This window comes from Peromyscus maniculatus, chromosome 10 (genome assembly GCF_049852395.1).
Source record: "Peromyscus maniculatus bairdii isolate BWxNUB_F1_BW_parent chromosome 10, HU_Pman_BW_mat_3.1, whole genome shotgun sequence".
In the NCBI taxonomy this organism is placed as follows: Eukaryota; Metazoa; Chordata; class Mammalia; order Rodentia; family Cricetidae; genus Peromyscus; species Peromyscus maniculatus.
Window position 1 is genome coordinate 68,796,667 of NC_134861.1, and position 20,468 is coordinate 68,817,134.

The following is a 20,468-nucleotide window of genomic DNA, read 5'->3' on the forward strand; positions in this document are numbered from 1 at the left end:
AACCCATGCTGGCCTCATCTTGTTTGGAGAACTGACCTTGGACTCCTGATCTTCCTGAGTGCTGGGATTACTGACTTGGACCATCATGTTGCCCTAATACATGGGACCTTGTGTGTGTGTTTGTGTGTGTGTGTGTGTGTGTGTGTGTGTGTGTTGGTTGTGTGTATGCACCCATGTGCATGCATGTTAATTCAAGGAATTGAATCCAGGGCCTTGTTCATGCTAGGCAGATGATACTCTGCCATTAAGTTGTATCCCCAGGCATCCTTACATTTATTCAGCAGTAGTTAGTGTTTGATGCATTTCTGAGACGTGTCCTTTGCAGTTGGAAGAGACAGGGCTGAAAAATAAGTGTGTGGGGACTGCTAACTCACAGAGAACCTTAGCTGAAGTGCCAGAGACTCAACTCCAGGAAAGGAAGAGCCACTGGAGAATTCTAAGCCAGCACAGGATTTGTACTTGGGGAGGGTCTCTTAGTGGCTATGTGCAGGCTGGGTCGGGGCTCTCAGAGAATGGATCCTGGACCAGGGATATACAGGAGGGATGCCCTTAAGGAACACTGAGAAGGTAGGCTAGTCATGGGAAAGGGAGGGTGACTCCCAGGCTTGTTTCTAGGTGTGTAGGCCAAGTGTCTCTGAGGTGTTGCTGGAGAGGAAAATGCAGCAGCAATGAATTTGGGGGAGAAGACTTACCTAGTTACAGCTGTGGAGCCGGCATGCGTGCATGGTCATGTGGGTGCTGCTCATGGTCAGGACGAGGTGGGGGAAGTGGTTGAAAGTTTTCAGTGGTTGGAAATTTTGGATGGGCATCTACAGCAGTGGGTCTCAACTCCCTAATGCTGTGACCCTTTAGACAGTTCCTCATGTGGTGGTCACCCCCAACCATAGTATTATTTCATTGCCTCTTCATGGCTGTAATTTTGCTACTGTTACAGATCATAATGTAAACTATTTTTGGAGATAGAGGTTTGACAAAGGGTCGCGACCCGAATGTTGAGAACCGCTGGTCTAAAGACTAGCCGTTGAGGTTGACCTCTACACATCCATTTTAACGAGCAAAAGAACCCACAGAAAAGCCAAAAGAGGAGAAAAAGGAGGAAAACCATATGCGAAGTTATTTCTGGAAGCCATGGGAGGAGAGTTTCTTGAAAAGAACAGCTTCAAACTGCCAGAGAGCAAATAAAACAACGATGGAAAGTGTCCATTAGATCGGACAGTTAGGGAGGTGACTTTGGCAAGAATTTCAGTAGGAAAGAGCAGATTTCAGTAGTTAAGACCCAAACATGAGCTGAAGTGGAGGCCTGGGCAGTCCCCAGGAAGAAACAGAACTAGCTGTGGGGCTTGGGGAGGTGGTAGAGTGTTGTTCTAACTTCAGCACATAATCTACTGCTGACTCAGCCCTGAACCGCGACTCCGCACCTAGCGGCCTGCTTCTCTAGCAGCGTCCTGGCTGCTCAAGCAGCAGTCCGGCGAGCATTCTGTCCCCGAAGGCACTGGCCCTGTCGCTGCCGCTAAAGGGAGCCTTAACGAAATCTCTCTCATTATAAGACTTGAGATTCAAAGGCTGGGGTGAAAACCCGTGAGCTCATAGAGGCTGAGTAGCAACCTGCTGGCCACCCTCTCTCCTTGCTGCTGTCCATGGAAGACCTGTGCTTTCACCTCACCAAATCACAAAAGGCTGGGCCACTCCCAACCCTCCCTCCTACTTCCCGTGTCTGTCTATCTCTCCTGGATGCCCTCTGGTGCCCTATGATTCCGTTCTGTCGACTAGTTGCTAATGCAGCTTCCTCACCCAAGATTAATGTTATCTAATTAACACAAATGCAAACTCGGGGTTCACAGTGTGATCGAATATCCCCCAACAATATAGATCAAGGACAAAGTCTGGCTGGGGAGATGGACTGAGTTTCTAGGGGACCAAGTTTGGTTCTTAGCATCCATTTGTGCTACTCACAACTACCTGTAACTCCAGCTCAAAGGGATCCTATGCCCTCTTTGGGCCTCTGAGGACACACACACACACACACACACACACACACACACACACGAAAAAAATCATCAAAAGAGAACAAAAGGACAGATGTTCCATGATCCATGCTGGGTGTTGGTTCCAGGACTGGAGGGGACCAATTTCCACAGTACTCAAGCCTCTAATGTCAAATGAGCTAGTACTTGGGTCATACGACCTGTGAAAATCTCCTGCCTACTCTAAGTCATTTCTAGATCTTATTTATAATACTAAATATACAATATACTATATACACTGTGTCAGTAGATATTATATCCTACTTAATGGCAAGGAAAAAAATCAATATGAATGTAGTATAGACATAATTTTTTTCAAATACTTCTGAATTGGTTGAATTTAGAGATGGAGGACTATATTTGGTTGTTTTTTTCTATGTAAAGAAATTTATGTTCTTTTTCCTATTTTATAGAGATTGGTATGTGATTCTTTGTGGAGAACCTAAAATTTTTTTACTTGTGTTTATTATAAGTATCATTACCAAACAAGAACGTAGAGCTAGCCTTGTCCTCAGATAGAGCTGACCGCCTTATCCAAAGGTTGAAGGCTACACTGATGATTCAAATGAAAGTACAAAATAGAATCCTTAAGGACTAACTAATCCTTATGGGTTTCACCGAATGTTTTCCAATTTGTACTTGATTTCTTCCTGAAGGAGTTAGTTACGGCCTTCGAGTCTTATCAGCTGTATTTGATACTGTGCCAGATTTATTCACGTGACACTGCGTTTCACTACAGGAACGGACGATGTGGTGGGTCCCGAGGGCATGGAGAAATTCTGTGAAGACATTGGTGTTGAACCAGAAAATGTAAGTCTGCCTTCCTGGACGTGTGAAGTGGTGACATGCTCCCTCTTTCTTGCCTTTGTCTTTTTCCTAGTAAGGTAATAATAAAAGAAGGAGTTGTGTCTTGGCTTGTCTACAGCTAAGAAAGACATTCTGATCATTTCTAAATGATCCTTTTTCTTTCTGTTTTTGTTTGTTTGATTGTTTTTTGTTTGAAGATAGGGTTTCTCTGTGTAGCCCTGGCTGTCCTGGAACTTGTACTTTAAGGCTAGGCTGGCCTCAAACTCAGAGATCCACTTGTCTCTGCCTCCTGAGTGCTGGGATTAAAGGTGTGTACCGTAGTTAGATTTTTTTTTTTTTTTTTTTTGGACCGCCAGCTCTCAACAACACAGAGACTTCTTATTAATTATGAAAGCTTGGCTTTTAGCGTATGTTTGTCTCTACTAACTCTTTTTTTTTTTTTTTTTTTGGTTTTTCGAGACAGGGTTTCTCTGTGTAGCTTTGCGCCTTTCCTGGAGCTCACTTGGTAGCCCAGGCTGGCCTCAAACTCACAGAGATCCGCCTGCCTCTGCCTCCCGAGTGCTGGGATTAAAGGCGTGCGCCACCAACGCCCGTCTCTCTACTAACTCTTAAAACTTAAATTAACCCATTTATATTAATCTCCATTCTGCCACGTGGCGTTACCTCTTTTCCATCTCGCACCTCTTGTTTTCTCTCCGTGTCTGGCTGGCGACTCGGCCTTTCTTTGTCCCAGAGTCCTCTCTGTCCCTGGAGGTCCCACTTAACCTCTCCCTGCCTAGCTATTGGCCCTTCAGCTCTTTATTTATTTATTTATTTTTAATTCTTTTTTTTTTTTTTTTTTTAAGATTTATTTATTTTGTATACAGCATGTATGACTACAGGTCAGAAGAGGGCACCAGATCTCATTACAGATAGTTGAGAGCCATCATGTGGTTGCTGGGAATTGAACTCAGGACCTCTGGAAGAGCAGTCAATGCTCTTGACCTCTGAGCCATCTCTCCAGCCACCATGTGGTTGCTGGGAATTGAACTCAGGACCTCTGGAAGAGCAGCCAGTGCCCTTAACCACTGAGCCATCTCTCCAGCTCCCTTCAGCTCTTTATTAACCCAGTCCCAGTGACACATCGTCACACAGTGTACAAATATCGCACAATAACAGTGCACCACCACCGCCCAGCCCGAAGTTGCCCCTTTTAAGTGTTGTGTAATTGTGGTCATTTGCTGGTTGGGTTCCTTGTATCTAAAGGTACATTAAGTGCTTAATCTCGCTGTTTAAGAAGGATGTGGGCACACATGTCCCCAGTGGCAGATGAACAGTGGGTACCAGTCCCTGTGTGCTGTGTCCCTTTACCCGCTCAGTAGCTATTTCAACTTAATAAAGAGTTCCAGATTTTAAATAATTATTCATAAAGGTTTGAGTAGGTGGTAATTACCATAAATTTCCCCCAGGTCTTTCACTTCTAATTGAACTTAGTTCAGAAACTGACTGATTTTTAGTGTAAAAGTGCTAAATATTTCCCTTAGAATTTGGGTTTTTTTTAATATGCTTAATTATTTTTGCCTAGTTCTTTACGTCATGATAGTGTTAAATATTCTTTCTTGTTCTCACATAATACATCGCACTAAAATGAAACGTTATGTTCACACATGTGCCTTGGTCCATAAATGATGCAGCTTAGTTTCACAGTAGCTGCCAGCACAACCAAGGTGGCAGACCCATGGGTCTGTGGTCTGGAAGAGGTCTCGAGGGGCCCTCTCCTTGGTTTAGACTTGAGACATCTGCAGCCCATGGTGTGTGCTGCGCTGTTAATGAAAACTGGGAATTGAGATCTTCCACCTTTGGTCTTAGTTTCCCTTTTATGTCTTCGCCTTTTCTGTGCCTCCCCGGCTGCTCTCCCCACCGTCTGCCCAAGGAAAGAGTTCAATGCTCTAAAGCACCTCTGGAATGCGGTCCATTATGGGGGTTTTGGTCTTGTAATTTTTAAAAAAATGTTTTAAGACATTTTAGTTCCAATATTTTGGTAGATTATTCACCTTGGTGTAAAAGTTCAGGGACTGGCAGGTCATTGGTATTATACCTGGTGGCGTCCGTGAGCACAGGGGAAATGGTGTCACGGGCTTTCCGGAGGCGTGAGGGACAGGCCGTAGGTCAGATGAGGGTGGGAGACCAGGGTTAAGCTGCGGGAGTTGAGGGATGGGACTGGACATGGAACCTGAGGCAGAAAGCCTGTCTGTCTGTCTGTGATTCAGACTGGCCAAGGAAAGGGCTCCAGGTTCCTCGCCTGTTGTCGTTGCAGCTCTTGTCATCCTTGTTGGCAGTTAGGAACCCTTGAGAACTCTGTTTCTGTAGGAATAGAGACAGTCTTGATACGTGAAATGATGGTGCAGACTAAAAGACTAAATTCAGAATTGGGTTGTCTCCAAGCACGTGCACCATGCTTGGGTTCTGAGACGGCGGCGGCAGAGTGGAAGTGGGGGTGTTTTGCATCCCTGAGGAGGAAGACGTGTTGTTTGATAACCCCCCACGGCTGTCAGTCAGTCAGATGCAGCCCACAAAGCAAGCACTGAGGCCAGTGTTGGTAAAGCCTGTTTGCTTCCCCAAGCCAGCACGGTAAAGGTCTTTCAACTCTGCCTCCGAATAGTCATAGCGAGGAAATTCTGTAGCTAGGCCTACAAAGTTCAAGTCTCCCTTCATTTACTAAGAGGGAGGGGGTCCCTAAAAACACATAGCTTTCTTACTGGTTTAAACCAAGGACGTCCGCCAGGTTGTTTCCCCCTGTGAGTGTCCCCTGGGGCTGCTCAGCCAAACCTGTGTATGTGTGTGAGTGTGTTCATGTGTGTGAGTGTGTGTGAGTGTGTGTGAGTGTGTGAGTGTGTGTGAGTGTGTTCATGTGTGTTCATGTGTGAGTGTGTGTGAGTGTGTTCATTTGTGTGAGTGTGTTCATGTGTGTGAGTGTGTTCATGTGTGTGAGTGTGTTCATGTGTTCATGTGTGTTCATGTGTTCATGTGTGTTCATGTGTTCATGTGTTCATGTGTGTGAGTGTGTTCATGTGTGTGAGTGTTTGTGAGTTCATGTTCCTTCACCCTCGTCTGTTTATTAAACATGTTTTTATGTAGAACATTAAAAACAAATTATCACGTCATTTCCCCTTCCCTTTCCTTCCTCCAAACCCATCTATCTATATACCCCTCCTTGCTCTTTCAAATTCATGGCCTTTTTTTTCCCCCATTAATTGTTGTTACGTGTGTGTGTGTGTGTGTGTGTGTGTGAGAGAGAGAGAGAGAGAGAGAGAGAGAGAGAGAGAGACTCTTCCACAAGGAAGACTCTTTCTCCCTCTCTTGAGGTCCTTACTGGTATTCCTTAGTTGCCTGACGTTCTTTGTATAGGGTTGAGGCCTCCTGGGCTTTCCCTGTCCGTGTTAGCGTGTCCACTGGTGCCGTCTGTCCATGTTCTGCTCATTCCCTGTCCGTGTTAGCGTGTCCACTGGTGCCGTCTGTGTTCTGTTCATTCCCTGTCCATGTTAGCGTGTCCACTGGTGCCGTCTGTGTTCTGTTCATTCCCTGTCCATGTTAGCGTGTCCACTGGTGCCGTCTGTGTTCTGTTCATTCCCTGTCCGTGTTAGCGTGTCCACTGGTGCCGTCTGTGTTCTGCTCATTCCCTGTCCATGTTAGCGTGTCCACTGGTGCCGTCTGTGTTCTGTTCATTCCCTGTCCATGTTAGCGTGTCCACTGGTGCCGTCTGTGTTCTCATTCCCTGTCCATGTTAGCGTGTCCACTGGTGCTGTCTGTCCATGTTCTGCTCATTCCCTGTCCGTGTTAGCGTGTCCACTGGTGCCGTCTGTGTTCTGTTCATTCCCTGTCCGTGTTAGCGTGTCCACTGGTGCCGTCTGTCCATATTCTGTTCATTCCCTGTCCGTGTTAGCGTGTCCACTGGTGCCGTCTGTGTTCTGCTCATGTTTAGTTTGTAATTTGGGCTAAGTGGAAACCTAGCTTGATAATATGCATAGTTACATAAGAATGTGGATTTGTTCACCTGAAGAAATTGATGTTAATGTGTCAGAATTGCAGGACACCTGCGCTGAGGAGAAAATCTGCTGTGGGTAATCTGAAGAAGAGAGTCCCCTTTGGGGGGAAGTTTTTTTAGTAGTCTTATAATCTGTAAATCACTTTTTTTTAAAACTACTATTTAACAATCATGTTTTATTCTCCTTAAATCTAAAAACCCCACTGATTTTTTTAATTTAATATTTTAAAATAAAAACAATTTTATCACTAGTTTTTTATTGTATTGTCTGACATTTTGTGGGTGTTTGTCAAACCCAGACTAACTCGGTTTTAAAGCCACCCTTCATGCTTTGGTGCCTGGACCACCGTGAGCGAAGCTCTTGCAGGATGTTGGAGCGGTTAGTGGCTGAGGTCTGCTTTGTCACTGTATCTCTGTATTTCAACAGGTAGTCATGCTTGTCCTCGCTTGGAAATTGGATGCACAAAACATGGGCTATTTTACTCTGCAGGAATGGCTGAAAGGAATGACCTCTCTACAGTAAGTCCTGGGGCCGCAAGGGTCACGGGTGGTTAGAGGGTTCATAAGATGGGTAGGATAAAGGAGGGGTTCTCCTGATCTCCTCTAGTGGTCATCTCGTCCCTGGGGACTCAGGACGTGGTAGAGTTGAAGAGAGGAGAAGCCTGGTAGTGTGGCAAGCCTCCCTTTGGCTAGAGATGGAAGTCACAACCCATCCTGAGGACGATGATGGACGTGTTTTAGTGACTGGAGTGTTTGTACATTGGGTGTGTGGTGAAGAGAGCATTAGTATTTTCCTGGAGTAGCTCTGGGAAGAAATAGTTCTCCCCTCCCCATGCATGTGAACCACATATGTAAGGTGAGATTTTATTAAAAAATTGACAATTTCAATCTATTTTATTTAATCACAGATACCCAAAATGTTATTATTCCAGCATACTTTTAAAAATTAAGCTATTTTCTTTCTCCTAAATTTTTTTAAATTTACTGTATATTTTACATTTTCATTCCATCAGGTCAGTTTTATTAACTGTGTTGGACCCCTTAGTCCAGATTAAGAAAAAAACAACCAATAGCTTTATGTATTTGCTTTGTGTGCGTGCATGCATGTGTGCGTGCATGCGTGCATGTGCGTGTGCATGCATATCTGTGTTTGCGTGTGCATGTGTGTGCAGGTGTACACTTGCTTAGAGTTTCATTCAAAAAGACAAATTATTCCACTGAAAAGGAAGGAGAACGTTGGGGAGGGAACAACAAGTCAGATGCTTTCAAGATGAAGCACTAGTTGGCTTTGGTCTAGGAACCAGGAGTGTTTACCTTTCCCTTTCCCCCTTAGCTGGGAAGAATAGACTTCACCTTTCTGGGTTCTATTGTGATTGAAGTGGTCTGGTGCTTTCGTTGAAACTGTGGCGGAGGTTTAGCTTCCACTGCCGCTGTCCCTGCCGGTACCGACCTGTCCTCCACCCCGTGCCGTGATGGCTCGTGCCCTCCCCCTGCTGTTCTCCCATCTGAACATGTCTGGCTTTATTCTGAACATGGCACAGATAGGGAAACTGAGGAGAACGGCACGCCACCTGAGAAAGGAGAGCCGGGAAGAGACGCCACGCCCTTGGGTTCTTAACTCACGTTCTTCCCTAGAGCATCATCTGTGGTAGGCGGAGGACTGTGAGGCCAAAGTTGCCATCCTTTACAAACACACATTCCTTGTCTGTGTGCACTACAGTTTTGGGGGGGTGGCCCCGAACCCCTGTGTGATGGTGTCTGTTGTGGAGAGCATGGCCTTAGGCGGCTGAAGCCTGCTGACTCATCATTTTCTCTGGCTTCCCCTTACTGCCTCCTGAAAAGAGTGCAGTGTCCTTGTGACACAGATGCCTGGCCATGTCAAGACCCGGCTTCAAGGCTTCAGAGGCAGATGCCGTCCTCCAGGTCCAGTCGCGTTTGTACTTAGAGGACATGATGCCCTTTGGTATATAGTCTCAGGTCCTTTCAGACTTTTCTCCTTACAACATTTCTCATTCATGCCAAGCTTTGCCTGTGTGTTTGAATGCTATACTTTCTGAAAGAGGCCTACGTCTCCATTCTAAGGGATCAAAGAGCCCATGAAGGTCTTAGTTGTGAGTTCTGTTCTGTGATGTGGTGCAGTTGGTGGCGACAGGTGGGTTCTCGAAGGTGGCCTTGACCTAATTGTAGAAATTCAGGGTGCAGTGATATGCATGACCCACTGTAAAAGTGGAGGAATCTTCTCTCTCTCTCTCTCTCTCTCTCTCTCTCTCTCTCTCTCTCTCTCTCTCTCTCTCTCTCTGTGTGTGTGTGTGTGTGTGTGTGTGTGTGTGTGTTCCCGTCCGTGTGGTGTAAAATTTGGAGACTGGTTTCCTTTTCCAAGATGGAGTTAATCATTTAGGATAGAATTACTGTAATTTCAAGTTTTTAAGAGCCTTCCTATGCAGCCAAACTATATTAGGAAACATTTGAACGACACTTAATATGCCGAGTACCATATCCTGGGCAAAGAAAACCCATGAACAAGATCAAGATCCTGTCTCAGTGGTTTTCAGCCTGAAAGGTGGGTCACAGCCCCTTTAGGGGAGCAGGTCAAATGCCCCTTTCACAAGGGTCATCTGAGACCATCAGAAAACACAGCTATTTATACTATGATTCCTAACAGCAGCAAAATTACAGTTATGAAGTAGCAATGGAAATAATTCTGTGGTTGGGTCACCACACACGAGGAACCGTATTAGAGGGTCGCAGCGTCAGGAAGGGTGAGGACCACTGCTCTATCATTGCTGTCACCTGACGAGAGAATGAGAATGTGCCCCACAGCCTGGGTATTTGAATACTTGGTCCCCAAGCTGGTGGCACTGTTAGGGGACATTTAGGAGGCATGGCCTTGCTGGAGGAACTATGTCACTGGGGTGGTGAGCTTCGAGATTGTACAGCCCGGCCTTGCTTCTGGTTCACCCCGGCGTTAACAGAGCTCAAGCCCCTGTCTGGCCATCCTGGCTCACTTGTCTCCAGCTCTAGCCGTATTCACACCCTTTCTTCCTGCTCTTCTGACTGTAAATGTGGGTCAATGCAGTGAGTAGTAACTGTGCCACAGCAGAGCATTACACTTGTCTCGAAGTTCCCTCTCTTAGACAAAATAGACCCTCACTTTTGAATTCAACCTCACTCAGGTTTTTAGGATATTTCCGTGGCAAATCTAAGATGATTGTCTCCAGTCCAGTTCCCAAAGCTTCCTGTGCCCTTCCCCTCAAGAGCTGGCGAGCACAGACTTTCCTGTATGCCACTCTGTTGACACTCTGGTCTCCTACACTTCGGGCCAGCGTTGCCCATTAAGGTCTGCTTATGACATTCTAGGACTTGGCTAACCTGCGGCTTTAAACACTTCGACATTCCTCTATCCACCCATCCAGAGGTGTTGAACCACACTGCCAGGCACTTAGCTTTGCCCTTCTTCCTTCTGGTTCAGTTCCGGACCCCAGCACGTGGGCTGGGTGGGGCTCGTCCCTGAGTCAGTCTGCTGGAGATACCTTCACGGGCACTGAAAGTTATGTTTCCTGGGTGATTCTAAGTCCAACCTGATTGACAGCAAAGACAAAGTCCATTAGGGGCGGGACTTAGAAATAACACTTAGAGGTTCAGGACCAATACAGTCACTCTGCTAGCTGAGTCAACTAAGGCACCTTTGGAAGATGCAGTTACCAAGTCCCCAGGAAAACTCAGGGGGACTTACTTGTGGAAAGTGGTCTGTCTTTTTATCTGTTACTTGTCTTCTGTTTTAGAGTTCTGTTTAGAGATCTGTTTTAGATTTCTCCCCCTGGTTTTGGTCATTTCCTTCCCTCTTCCCTTCCTCCCTCCCATCCATCCATCCATCCATCCATCCATCCATCCATCCATCCATCCATCCATCCATCCTTCCTTCGTTTGATCTTTGAGACAGGGTTTCTTTGTATAGCCCTGACTGTCCAAGAACTAGCTCTGTAGACCAGGCTGGTCTCGAACTCACAGAAATCCACCTGCCTCTGCCTCCTGAATACTTGGGATTAAATCCCCGGCTGGTCATTTTCATTTTATTAAATCTATGCCATGAAATGCTTTAGATTCAAGTTGGATCTCTCTCTCTCTCTCTCTCTCTCTCTCTCTCTCTCTCTCTCTCTCTCTCTCACACACACACACACACACACACACACACACACACACATACTACAAACCTGTATTTGTGTGTAGTGATACACATTTTACTGCATTTAAATTGCTATAGCAAAGTACCAGAGACCGAGTTGCTTATAAACAACAGAAGGTTATTTCTTACAGCTGTGGAGGGGAAGCCTGAGGCCGAGGCTCCAGCAGCTTTGGCACCTAGCCGACAGCTTGGATTTGGCTCGTCAGGGGGTGCCTCACGGCTGTGTGCTCACGTGGTGGTTAGGACAGACAGGCTTCTTTAGGCTGCTTTGTTAAGGACATTAGTCCCATTTTTCATAAAGGCTTTGCTTTCATGACTCAGTCACCTCCAAAATTTTAAAAATAATATTTTTATTTACTTGTTCAAAATCTTATGGACCATTTTTACAGAATATTCTGATCATAGCCATTCACAACTCTACCTACCTTCTCCTGGTGCCTCTCACCCCGTCTCCCTCCTAGCTTCACATCCTCCCTTTTTACTTTTTTTTGGGGGTTACTAATAACCTCTGAATCTAATTAATTCTTCCCTGTGTGCCTGGGTGTGAGGCCATCCACCGGGCAGGATATCCCACATTTTAATACCATTGCTTTGGGAGTTAAGATTTTAGGGTACAGACTGGTGGCCTGTATGAGTGGGAAGGGAGGAGGGAGACCCAGGACTGTAGGGTACCTTGGTAAAAATGGCAGGCGGGCGGGCTCTTGAGTAGGTCATTACCCCCTGGTGGGAGCTGTGTTAGATCTAGAAGCGCTTTGAGCTTGGGAAGGGAAGGGTTAGAACGGTAGCCCTTTTGTGTAAAACTATGATGGAAAAATAGCTTGGACTAAGTGAAGGGGTGCAGGTTTTGAGGGGCTGTGGGGAAAGCAATCTGTACTTAGAAGTGTGTTCACTCACTGAATGTGGTGACTTTTATCCTGTATATACAGTTGAGGTGGAAATACAGCTACTTTCCAGAAAGCCCTCTGGGTTGAGCATTCCAAACCCGTGTCTTCACTGTCCCTTAGCTGTCTCACCTTATCCTCTGAAAGGGTCCTTGTTGAATGGCCACTAGATGGCAACCTGTTGTTCCCAGCCGGGCGAGCTCTGTCTCCTTAGTGGCCCCCTGTTCTGAGTTTGTAGGGAAGAGCCCGTGTGACAGCTGTACCCTAATGGATCCATGAGGTGGACTCTTGTATGTGCATTTGATAGTTGATCTCACTTAAAATACGGGATTTGGTCATTTCTCACAATTGGAGAAGTTCCAGGTACCTTTCAAACACAGGGGCATCTCTCATTAGGGGTGCAAAGGTCACGCCAGGCTGGGCACAGATCCTGTGTTTGGGTCTCACATGCTGCTCTGCCCAGCACCCAGGGTCACTTCGTTTTCTTGCAGCAGCTCTCGCTGCTCTGGTTCCTGCGCCTGAATCTGTGAAAACTAACGATCGCCTGGGACTAAACCAAACAGCCCATCTCAAACTGGCCCTTGGCTTTCCTTTCCAGTGAAGAGTAGGAACTTGTTTGGCTTTACACGTGTTTGGATGGACTGGCTTCCTCCTCTGTAAACCGCCACCATTATTAACACTGTTAATTTTTTCTTTAATAGGCTCTTGGTCCTGCAGTAGTACACACCTAATGCCAACTGAGCCGGCTGCCACTCCTGCATCCCAGCCATACCTACCCCACGCTGCCTTGGGTGTTTTTCCAGTCTTTGCCATCCTCATTTGGTTTTGACACTAGGACTACAGTTAGACTCTCAGCATCTCCACCCTTCCTTCCTCACACTCTTTTCAGAGATTCCAAGAGCTGTCGAGGGTGCGAGCCTGATCTCTCCCATAGCGGGAGGTACCTGTGTTGTTTGTAGGATGCAATATGAAATCTTTCCCAGGGGACCATGGGAGACTTAAAGGTCTGATCCTTCCTCCTCCTCCTCCTCCTCCTCCCCCTCCCCCCCCTTCTCCTCCTCCCCCTCCTGCCCACGTTCCCTCTGTTTATCTTCCCAGCCACAGTGTGTTCTAGCTTTAGGACTTGCCACATTCTGTTTGCCACTGGTCCTTTGCACATGCTGTTCCTGGCATCTGGAGGACCTTCCTACTTCTCCAAAATACTTGTCTAGGTCTCGGGTATTTCTCAGCTTTCATATTAGTCCCTTGAAGAAACTTTTTTCTCACTTCTAAATTAATCTAATTTTAATCTTTTATTTTTCAACATCAGGAAGAAATACAGGGCATTCTAGATGGTTCTGTTCTTGAACAATAAATACTCTGGTTAGTTTGGGGGTTCTAGACAGTTTATTTTAATAGAGAGATACAGACTTGCCTGTATTTGTACTTGGCCACCAAAAAGGAGCTTTTGCAGATTTTACTAAAAACAAAGTAGTGTGCTATTTTTGAACCATATTTTAGTTAATACACTAAGCACTCATTTGATATAATAGATTATATATTATCTGTTCTAGCAAATAAATAAAAACTGCAGAGAAACACAAGGAGCCACAGTCAGCCACGAACAGCGTTGATGTTGCTGGAGAAAGTGAGCTGGTGTGTGTAGGCACATGGGTGTAGGCATGTAGAGGTCTATTCTGGATGGTCAGAATGAGCTGTGGTAGCCATTCTTCTGGTTTAGAATGAGAGGGCTTATTAAGTATATCATAGGAAATGAAAGTAAAAGAAGTTTTACATAGTTAAGTAACAAACATCGGCAAATTGAGTGTGCAAACCATCCATTGGACTTGACTGGGGAAACCCTTTTAAAGCAGCCTGCGGAATTCCCGATAGACAGATTCCCGGCCAGAGGAGTCCCCTGGGTCTTGCAGCAGTCTGGCAGGGTTGGCTGGGAAGCTCCACTAAGGCATGAGCTAGAGTTCCTGATTGGGTGGTCCAGGCAGAACAGTGTCCACCTCCGGGGGCTTTCCAGGTAAAAGAACAAATAGAGACATCATCACATCTGTTGATCATCACGTCTGCTGGAAATAGACTGGAGAAGTTGAGGCAGTCAGCTGGGGTCACCCCCTCCCCCTCCTTTCACTCGCCCTAGATACCTTTACATTATAGAGTAAACGGTATAGGGTAACCCTGTCCGAAGGAAATGCTTTGCCCTCAAGCAGCTTTTAAGGGCACCTTGGTTTTTAAACTTGGGGTGTTCTGTTGTTCTCCTTAATCCCTGTCACAGCTGGGGGTGGGCAGCCCATCCCCTGACACTCATGACACGTGACATGTGTGTTTGAGTCGGGGCTGAGCTGGGATGGAGGACAGTCAGCCCCTCTTCGAGAGTCAGCTTCTGAATGAGTTCAGACAGCGCAGGACAGTTCACCACCGGAACACGCTACAGGGTCAGAGGAGGGCTTTGTGGAGTCGATTCTTGGTACTGTTAAGTGAGTTCTAGAGCCAGAACTTGGGTCACCAGACTTGTGTAACAAGTGGTCCACGACCCCCCCCACCCCCCATCCCCCACCCCCGCCAGTCATCTTGTTGGCCTGGTTCTTCTCTTTAAGCCTTACATGTTGTAAACCGAAAGTTAATTTGTAAAAACAACTCATTAGGGTGCTTCCTTATCAAAAGTAAACACTGTCACTTCCTGGTAAAACCACATTGTCATGGTCAGGGCTCCCTGGAGAAACAGCTGGTTTCAAGTCTGGAGCAGAGAAAGAAGAAAATGGGGGCCAGAACATTCTGTGCCAGAGAAGAGAGCATGGAAATAAATGCTCAGAGATTGGTGGGGACGTGTCAGAAGGAGGCAGACAGCTTCAGGGACCCAGTGCCCAAACTGGGACAGTTTGTGTGTTGCAGAGAATAAAGACAGCGGCGGCTGGAACGTGCTGAATTAGAAGGAACAGTCCGCTGCGTCCACAGAGAGGGTGGTGGTGTCCGGAGCGCCTCAAAAACTGCTGTGCATGGATGAGTCGGGGTGTCGAGCGGCATGTGCCGCCCTGGGGGAGGCATGTGAGATGACGGAGGCTGGGTAGGTACAGGGGTGGTGCTTGGAGTGGCCGCCCTCCCCCCAGCAGAAGGCATGAGGGCTCCCACTGATGGACCTGCATGTCCCTGTGTCTCTACACCAGTACGGCTGACCTGCGGCTTGATCTACAGCCTGCTTCTGGGGATGCTGAGGCATCAGGAAGCAGCAGGTTGGACAAAGAACCAATGAACTGGGTCGTCACAGTCGGACACGGGCCGTTTGTGTTTCAAAGCTAGGAAAGTACTTTTAAGTGGACACCCTGGGGGCTGGGGAGAAGGCTCCATTGATTTGCTGCCCCTAACATTAGGAAGGTCTGAGTTTGATCCTCAGACCCCATATAAATAGCCAGGCATAGTGACATGCATTTGTAAATCCCGGGGGGGGGGGGGGGGGGGAGATAAAGACCCTGGGGGCTCACTGGCCAGCCATTCTAGCTTACTCAGTAGATTGCCGTCGAGAGACCCTGTCTGAAAAAACCAAGCTGGGCAGCATTGAGAAATGGCGCCTGAAGCTGACCTGGCCCTCACGTGCACACACACATACATGAACATACAAATAAACAGTTAAGTGGAGAATCTGGTGCATACCCCTCCCCCCAGCTGTACAGATTAATTTCCGAGATAGGGAAGAGCTTGATGTGGCAAGCCTCCTCGTGGTGTTCCCTGAAGGACATGAGGACACAATGCCATGTTCCCATCAGCAACATGTGCAGCCATGGGAATTACCTGACAGTGACACCCTGCAAAGACAGGGGGAGTGGTCTCTAAAGCAACTACAAAGGCACTTTGCCGAGCAGCTGGAGATGGTACAGGTCTGTGTGCTTGCTAGCTGAGAAACATTGGCAGGACACCGAGATGGCGTGGGGATTGATGGGAAGTGTCATTGAAGCTTTCAGGTGGCACATGCATGTGAGAGGAGCATAAATGTGATGTGTAGGGGGGTGTGTGAGTGTGTGCTTGGTTGCTGTGTATCCGCTTTTTTTTAATGCCTTTATCGTTTATTAAAAAGTGCAGAAAGTGGCTGGTCATGATGGACACAGTCCAGCTTCTGGCTTTTTCTTCTTTTGGTTTTATACTGCTCCAGTTTAAACAAACCAACCAACACCCACTCAGGTTGTAATTTACCTTTATTCTGTTTCCTAGATGTGACACAACAGAAAAACTCAGAGCTACCTTGGATTACTTAAGATCATTATTAAACGATACAGCAAACTTTAAGCTCATTTACAGATACGCCTTTGACTTTGCGCGGGTGAGTTCTCTGAGCCTGTCCAGATGTCCCCCCCCCTCCCCCCCCTTTGTTTATTGCCTTTGGAGATTTGCTTTTTACACCAGAGCAGAGACCTTGAAAAGTTACTCGCAGGGCACAAGCTAGTGTTTCTAATGCTTTGAAAAAATGCTTCTGGGCAAAGGTGTGTGTTAGCTAAAAGCTCCTGTGATTGGCTTAGGAGTAAATTGTGGAGGAGCACGTGATACTCAGAACAGTCCGATAGATTTGAAAAGCTGTCCTTTCTCACACAAGAGACCTTCAGTCCTCCAGGGACTGGAATACTGATCGTACCTAGTCCAGTCTCACTTGGAAACTGCTACTATATTTGGAAAGAATATGAACTCAAACCAAGGCTGACTTCCTGTTGGTTGCTTTAGTGATTCAAGTCCAAGTTTGTGACAGGGATTCCCTGGGGGTGATTGAAAGCCTGCTCACCTTAGGTGCAGAATTCCAGAGGACTAGTTGATGGTATGTTCCTGGAGACCCGGCCACAGCCCTTGTAATTATGTTTTATTCCAGATTAGTGTTTTCTCTGTGTTTGTATGTTTGTTGGGTTCAGGTGTCTAGACTTTGGTTGGCTACATTTTTTAAATCTTTCTTTCTTTTTTCCTTCCTCTCTCTTTCTCTTTTCTTCCTTCCTTCCTTCCTTCCTTCCTTCCTTCCTTCCTTCCTTCCTTCCTTCCTTCCTTTCTTCCTTTCTTCCTTTCTTTCATTAAGTAGAAGGAGGAATGTATCTTTCCTTCTCTGTCTTCACTCTTTGGCTCTATAAGTTTAGCACCAAAAATGTATTCCGTGGTGAGTTATAATTCGTCTGCAGTGGTCCATTAGTAGTGCTATGTGGAGCCCTAATTCATGTCATACTGATCATTGCAATCTAATGAAGTCACTGTGCCCATGGTACAAATGAAGAGATGAGGTGCACATGTACTGTTTTATGGAATGGCATTCATGTAATTTATTTGGAGGTAGAGGCTAGGTACTTCCAGAATAGGTACTAGTTTCTAGGTTAAATAGTTCATTACATAATTCCCCCCCTCCTTATGAGTTTTTGAGACAGGGTTTCTCTATGTAGCCTTGACTGCCCTGGAACTTGCTCTGCCAGGCTGACCTTGAACTCACAAAGATCTGCCTGCCTCTGCTTCTGGAGTGCTGGGATTAAAGGTGTGCACCACCACTGCCTGACTCCCCTGGATTTTTATCATACGTGTTGAGGTCTCTTCAGGCATATCCTAACTTTGTGCACCCAGATCAGCTCGTTCTGGCCTCCTGCTTAGGTGTCAGAATTCTCGTAGCTGCCCTCCGCTGTAGACTCAGGTCTCATTTGCTTTTCCTGACTTCACCCACTCTGGATCAGTCACTGTGGCCCACCTTGCAGGAGCTCCTTGGGTTTCCTCTCTCTCGGTGCCTCCAGTCCGCCTCTCACCACATTTTTGTTAGCATGTGCATCCTGATGTGGATGATGCACTTGCCCCCATGGCAGCCGGATGTTTTATCCCCTTCATATGGGAGGTGGGTCAGAGGGAAGTGGAGAAATTGTCCTCTGTCATGTTGCTAACAGACAGAAGATCACACTGAGACAGAGGACTTGAATCTGTGGCTTCCTGCAGCCCCACATAATCATGTCCCCATCACCTCGTGATGTCTCTGTGGCTCGCTGGCCTGATGCCTGACCTTTCAGCCTGTCCACTTTCTGCTTCTGCTCATGATAGGCTGTTCCCTGGAGCGCTGTTTGCACGCCCATATTTCTGTCCATCTCCAGGCCAGGGACCCCGCCACTTGCAGCCTCCTGGGTCAGTGTGTCCTGCAGGATTTGTGCCACAGTCACTTACACAGCCTCCGTGAATACTTGGTGTGACACTGGGGTTTGGGGTACAGGCTCTTCATGCTCCCGGTAGACCGAGGACTGTGGATTTTATGTGCGTCCAGTAGCGTTCTTTGCCTTTAAGGAACATCTCAATAGATACTGGTGAATGTTTCCTTTTTATGTAACGATGAATAACACAACTCATATTTTATCACTTAATTACCAAAGCTGTTCAGTTCAGCCTGAATATACACTAAGGTGAACTTGTTAACAAGCCTTTATTTTGTTTAGCTGTATCCTACAAGTTTTGGGAGGTTGCATCCTCACTTGCATTCAGTTGGAGTATTTCTGGGTTCTGTTTAATGGGCTCTTGCTGTTGTAGCCCAGCAACTCGTAACCCCCCGTCTCAGCCCCCCTCCCTTGGGATTTCTTTTTGACACACTGATCATTTAGAAATATGTTGATAATTTTTCAGGTATTTGGGGTTCCCCAGCTAATCTTTGTCTTATGGATACCAAGTTTAATTCTGTTGGGTAGAGAAGTATATTGTCTGTCTGTTTAGTATGTAGCCCGCTCTGACTGTTTGTCACACATGTCGCTGTTGCCTGGTGACCGTGGGGTCAGTTTGGTTGATGGTGTTCGGGTCCTCACTGACTGCCGTCTTTGGGAATGTTGAATTCCTCATTTCTAACTCACTTTGTCACCTCGTCTTCCCCCTCCCCCATATATTTTGGAACTCTGACGTTAGGTTTAGACATATTGTTATGTCCTGCAGGAACTGATCACTTGGCTTTATGAAGTGTGCCTGTTCCTTAGTTTTGAACTTCCTTTGTGAGGAATGCAGCTTGTCCAGCGTTCCTTCGGTTATGGTCTACATGGCATGCCAGTTCTTTCCCTTCCTTTAACCTGCTGGCATCTTTATATTGAGAGTGGGTTTCTGAAAGATGACGTGCATGTGGGTGTGGCAGGGCATGTTTTTAAAGATGCTGATGCTGCATCTGATGTGAATGTTACTAAAGTTATCGCCTGTTTGTCTACCTGTCCTTCAAAGGAAAGGATTGTCATTGTTCTACCTCGTCCTCTTTCCATGCCCTCTTTAGGACTGAGGTGGGGTTTTCTGTCTGCTGGGAGGCTCACTTCTCCCATGCTTTGCTACCCATATCTCTATTGTATTATTTCCGCTGCTCACCCCGGGCCTTGCCTTAGTGCTTTAAAGGTTTGCGTTATACATATGTAAACGTGTGAGAACCTTGACAGAGATGCACTCTCATTTTACCTGCCATACTTTGTACGTTTGACTCACACTTCGAGTCATTTTGTTTAAACAGGCAAGTATGTCTGCTGCAGGTACCCAGGTCGATGCTGCTTCCGAGTTCTTTCCTCTTAGGCAGACCAGTCTTTAATACCATTTTCCTTTTGGTGAACAAAACTTCCTTAACAGTCCTTTCAGGACAGAGCTGCTGCTGCTGCTGCTGCTGCTGGTGGTGGTGGTGGTGGTGGTGGTGGTGGTGGTGGTGGTGGTGGTGGTGGTGGTGGTGGTGGTTTTATTAAGAATTTGGCTTGGCCTTCAACTTTGCAAGATGCTTCTCTGGGAACAGACTCGAGGCTGACACTGCCCTCCCCGTGATGTCTTCCTGTCATCTCCAGCTCTGTAGCGTCTCATGTCATCCCCATCTTTATTTTTTGAGCATAATGTCTGTTTACTGAAATAGTTTTTCTCTTTTCTTGGCTTTCCAGCAAGTAGACCATGATGCTTCCAACATGACTCTCCTGGTTATTAATTCTGATTGTGATTTGTTGGGCTTTTTGAATCTGTGGGTTCATAGTTTATATTAAACAGGAAAATCTTTTAGATGTTTATGTTTTATGTTCTGTCTCTTTCTTCAACTACAAAATGTTTGTTATATTTTTTGATACTGTCCCACAGGCCACAGATAGCGCCTTCTGCTCATTTTAAAGTTTTATTGCTGTGTTTTCCATTATTAATCTTTTCTTTTACATTATCTGATCTCCTGTTAACATCTTTCATTGCAGAGACTGTAATTTCAGAAGTACATTTTTTTTAAATGCCTTCCATTTTTCTCTTCTCCAGGACAGTGTCCTTGTACGCCCTCAAACATCTAGAGTATGTTTATTAGAAATGCTTGACAACTTTATCTGTTCCTTCCAGTGTCTTGGTTTCTGGGTGCTGTGCTGGGCAAGGTCCTCTTAATTGTGGCTCTTGCTGTGGAGGTCAGCTACTGCCCCAGTACTTGCCTCGGAGCAGGATGTGAGGTCCGATTTGGTTGCTGGGTGTGCCTTTCCTTGGCTCTCTCCTTGTAATCGGCGTGTGCATTGAGAGGGTGGTCCAGAGCAGCCCTTGTCCTCGGAATCAGCGTGTGCTTTGAGAGGGTGGTCCAGAGCAGTCATTGTCCACGGAATCAG

At 46.4% G+C, this 20,468-nt stretch overlaps 1 protein-coding gene across 10 annotated transcripts in view; it reads left to right on the forward strand.

Annotated features, from left to right (window-relative positions):
• The window catches only part of Dcun1d4 (defective in cullin neddylation 1 domain containing 4), an 87,042-nt gene that overhangs the window by 55,027 nt on the left and 11,547 nt on the right, over positions 1-20,468 (forward strand). For all 10 annotated transcript variants that reach the window (XM_006979701.4, XM_042257521.2, XM_076546444.1 and 7 more), the window contains 3 exons: positions 2,764-2,834; positions 7,283-7,374; positions 16,114-16,222. In XM_006979701.4, coding sequence (XP_006979763.1) covers positions 2,764-2,834; positions 7,283-7,374; positions 16,114-16,222 — 272 coding nt within the window. The remainder of the gene's footprint in view (positions 1-2,763; positions 2,835-7,282; positions 7,375-16,113; positions 16,223-20,468) is intronic.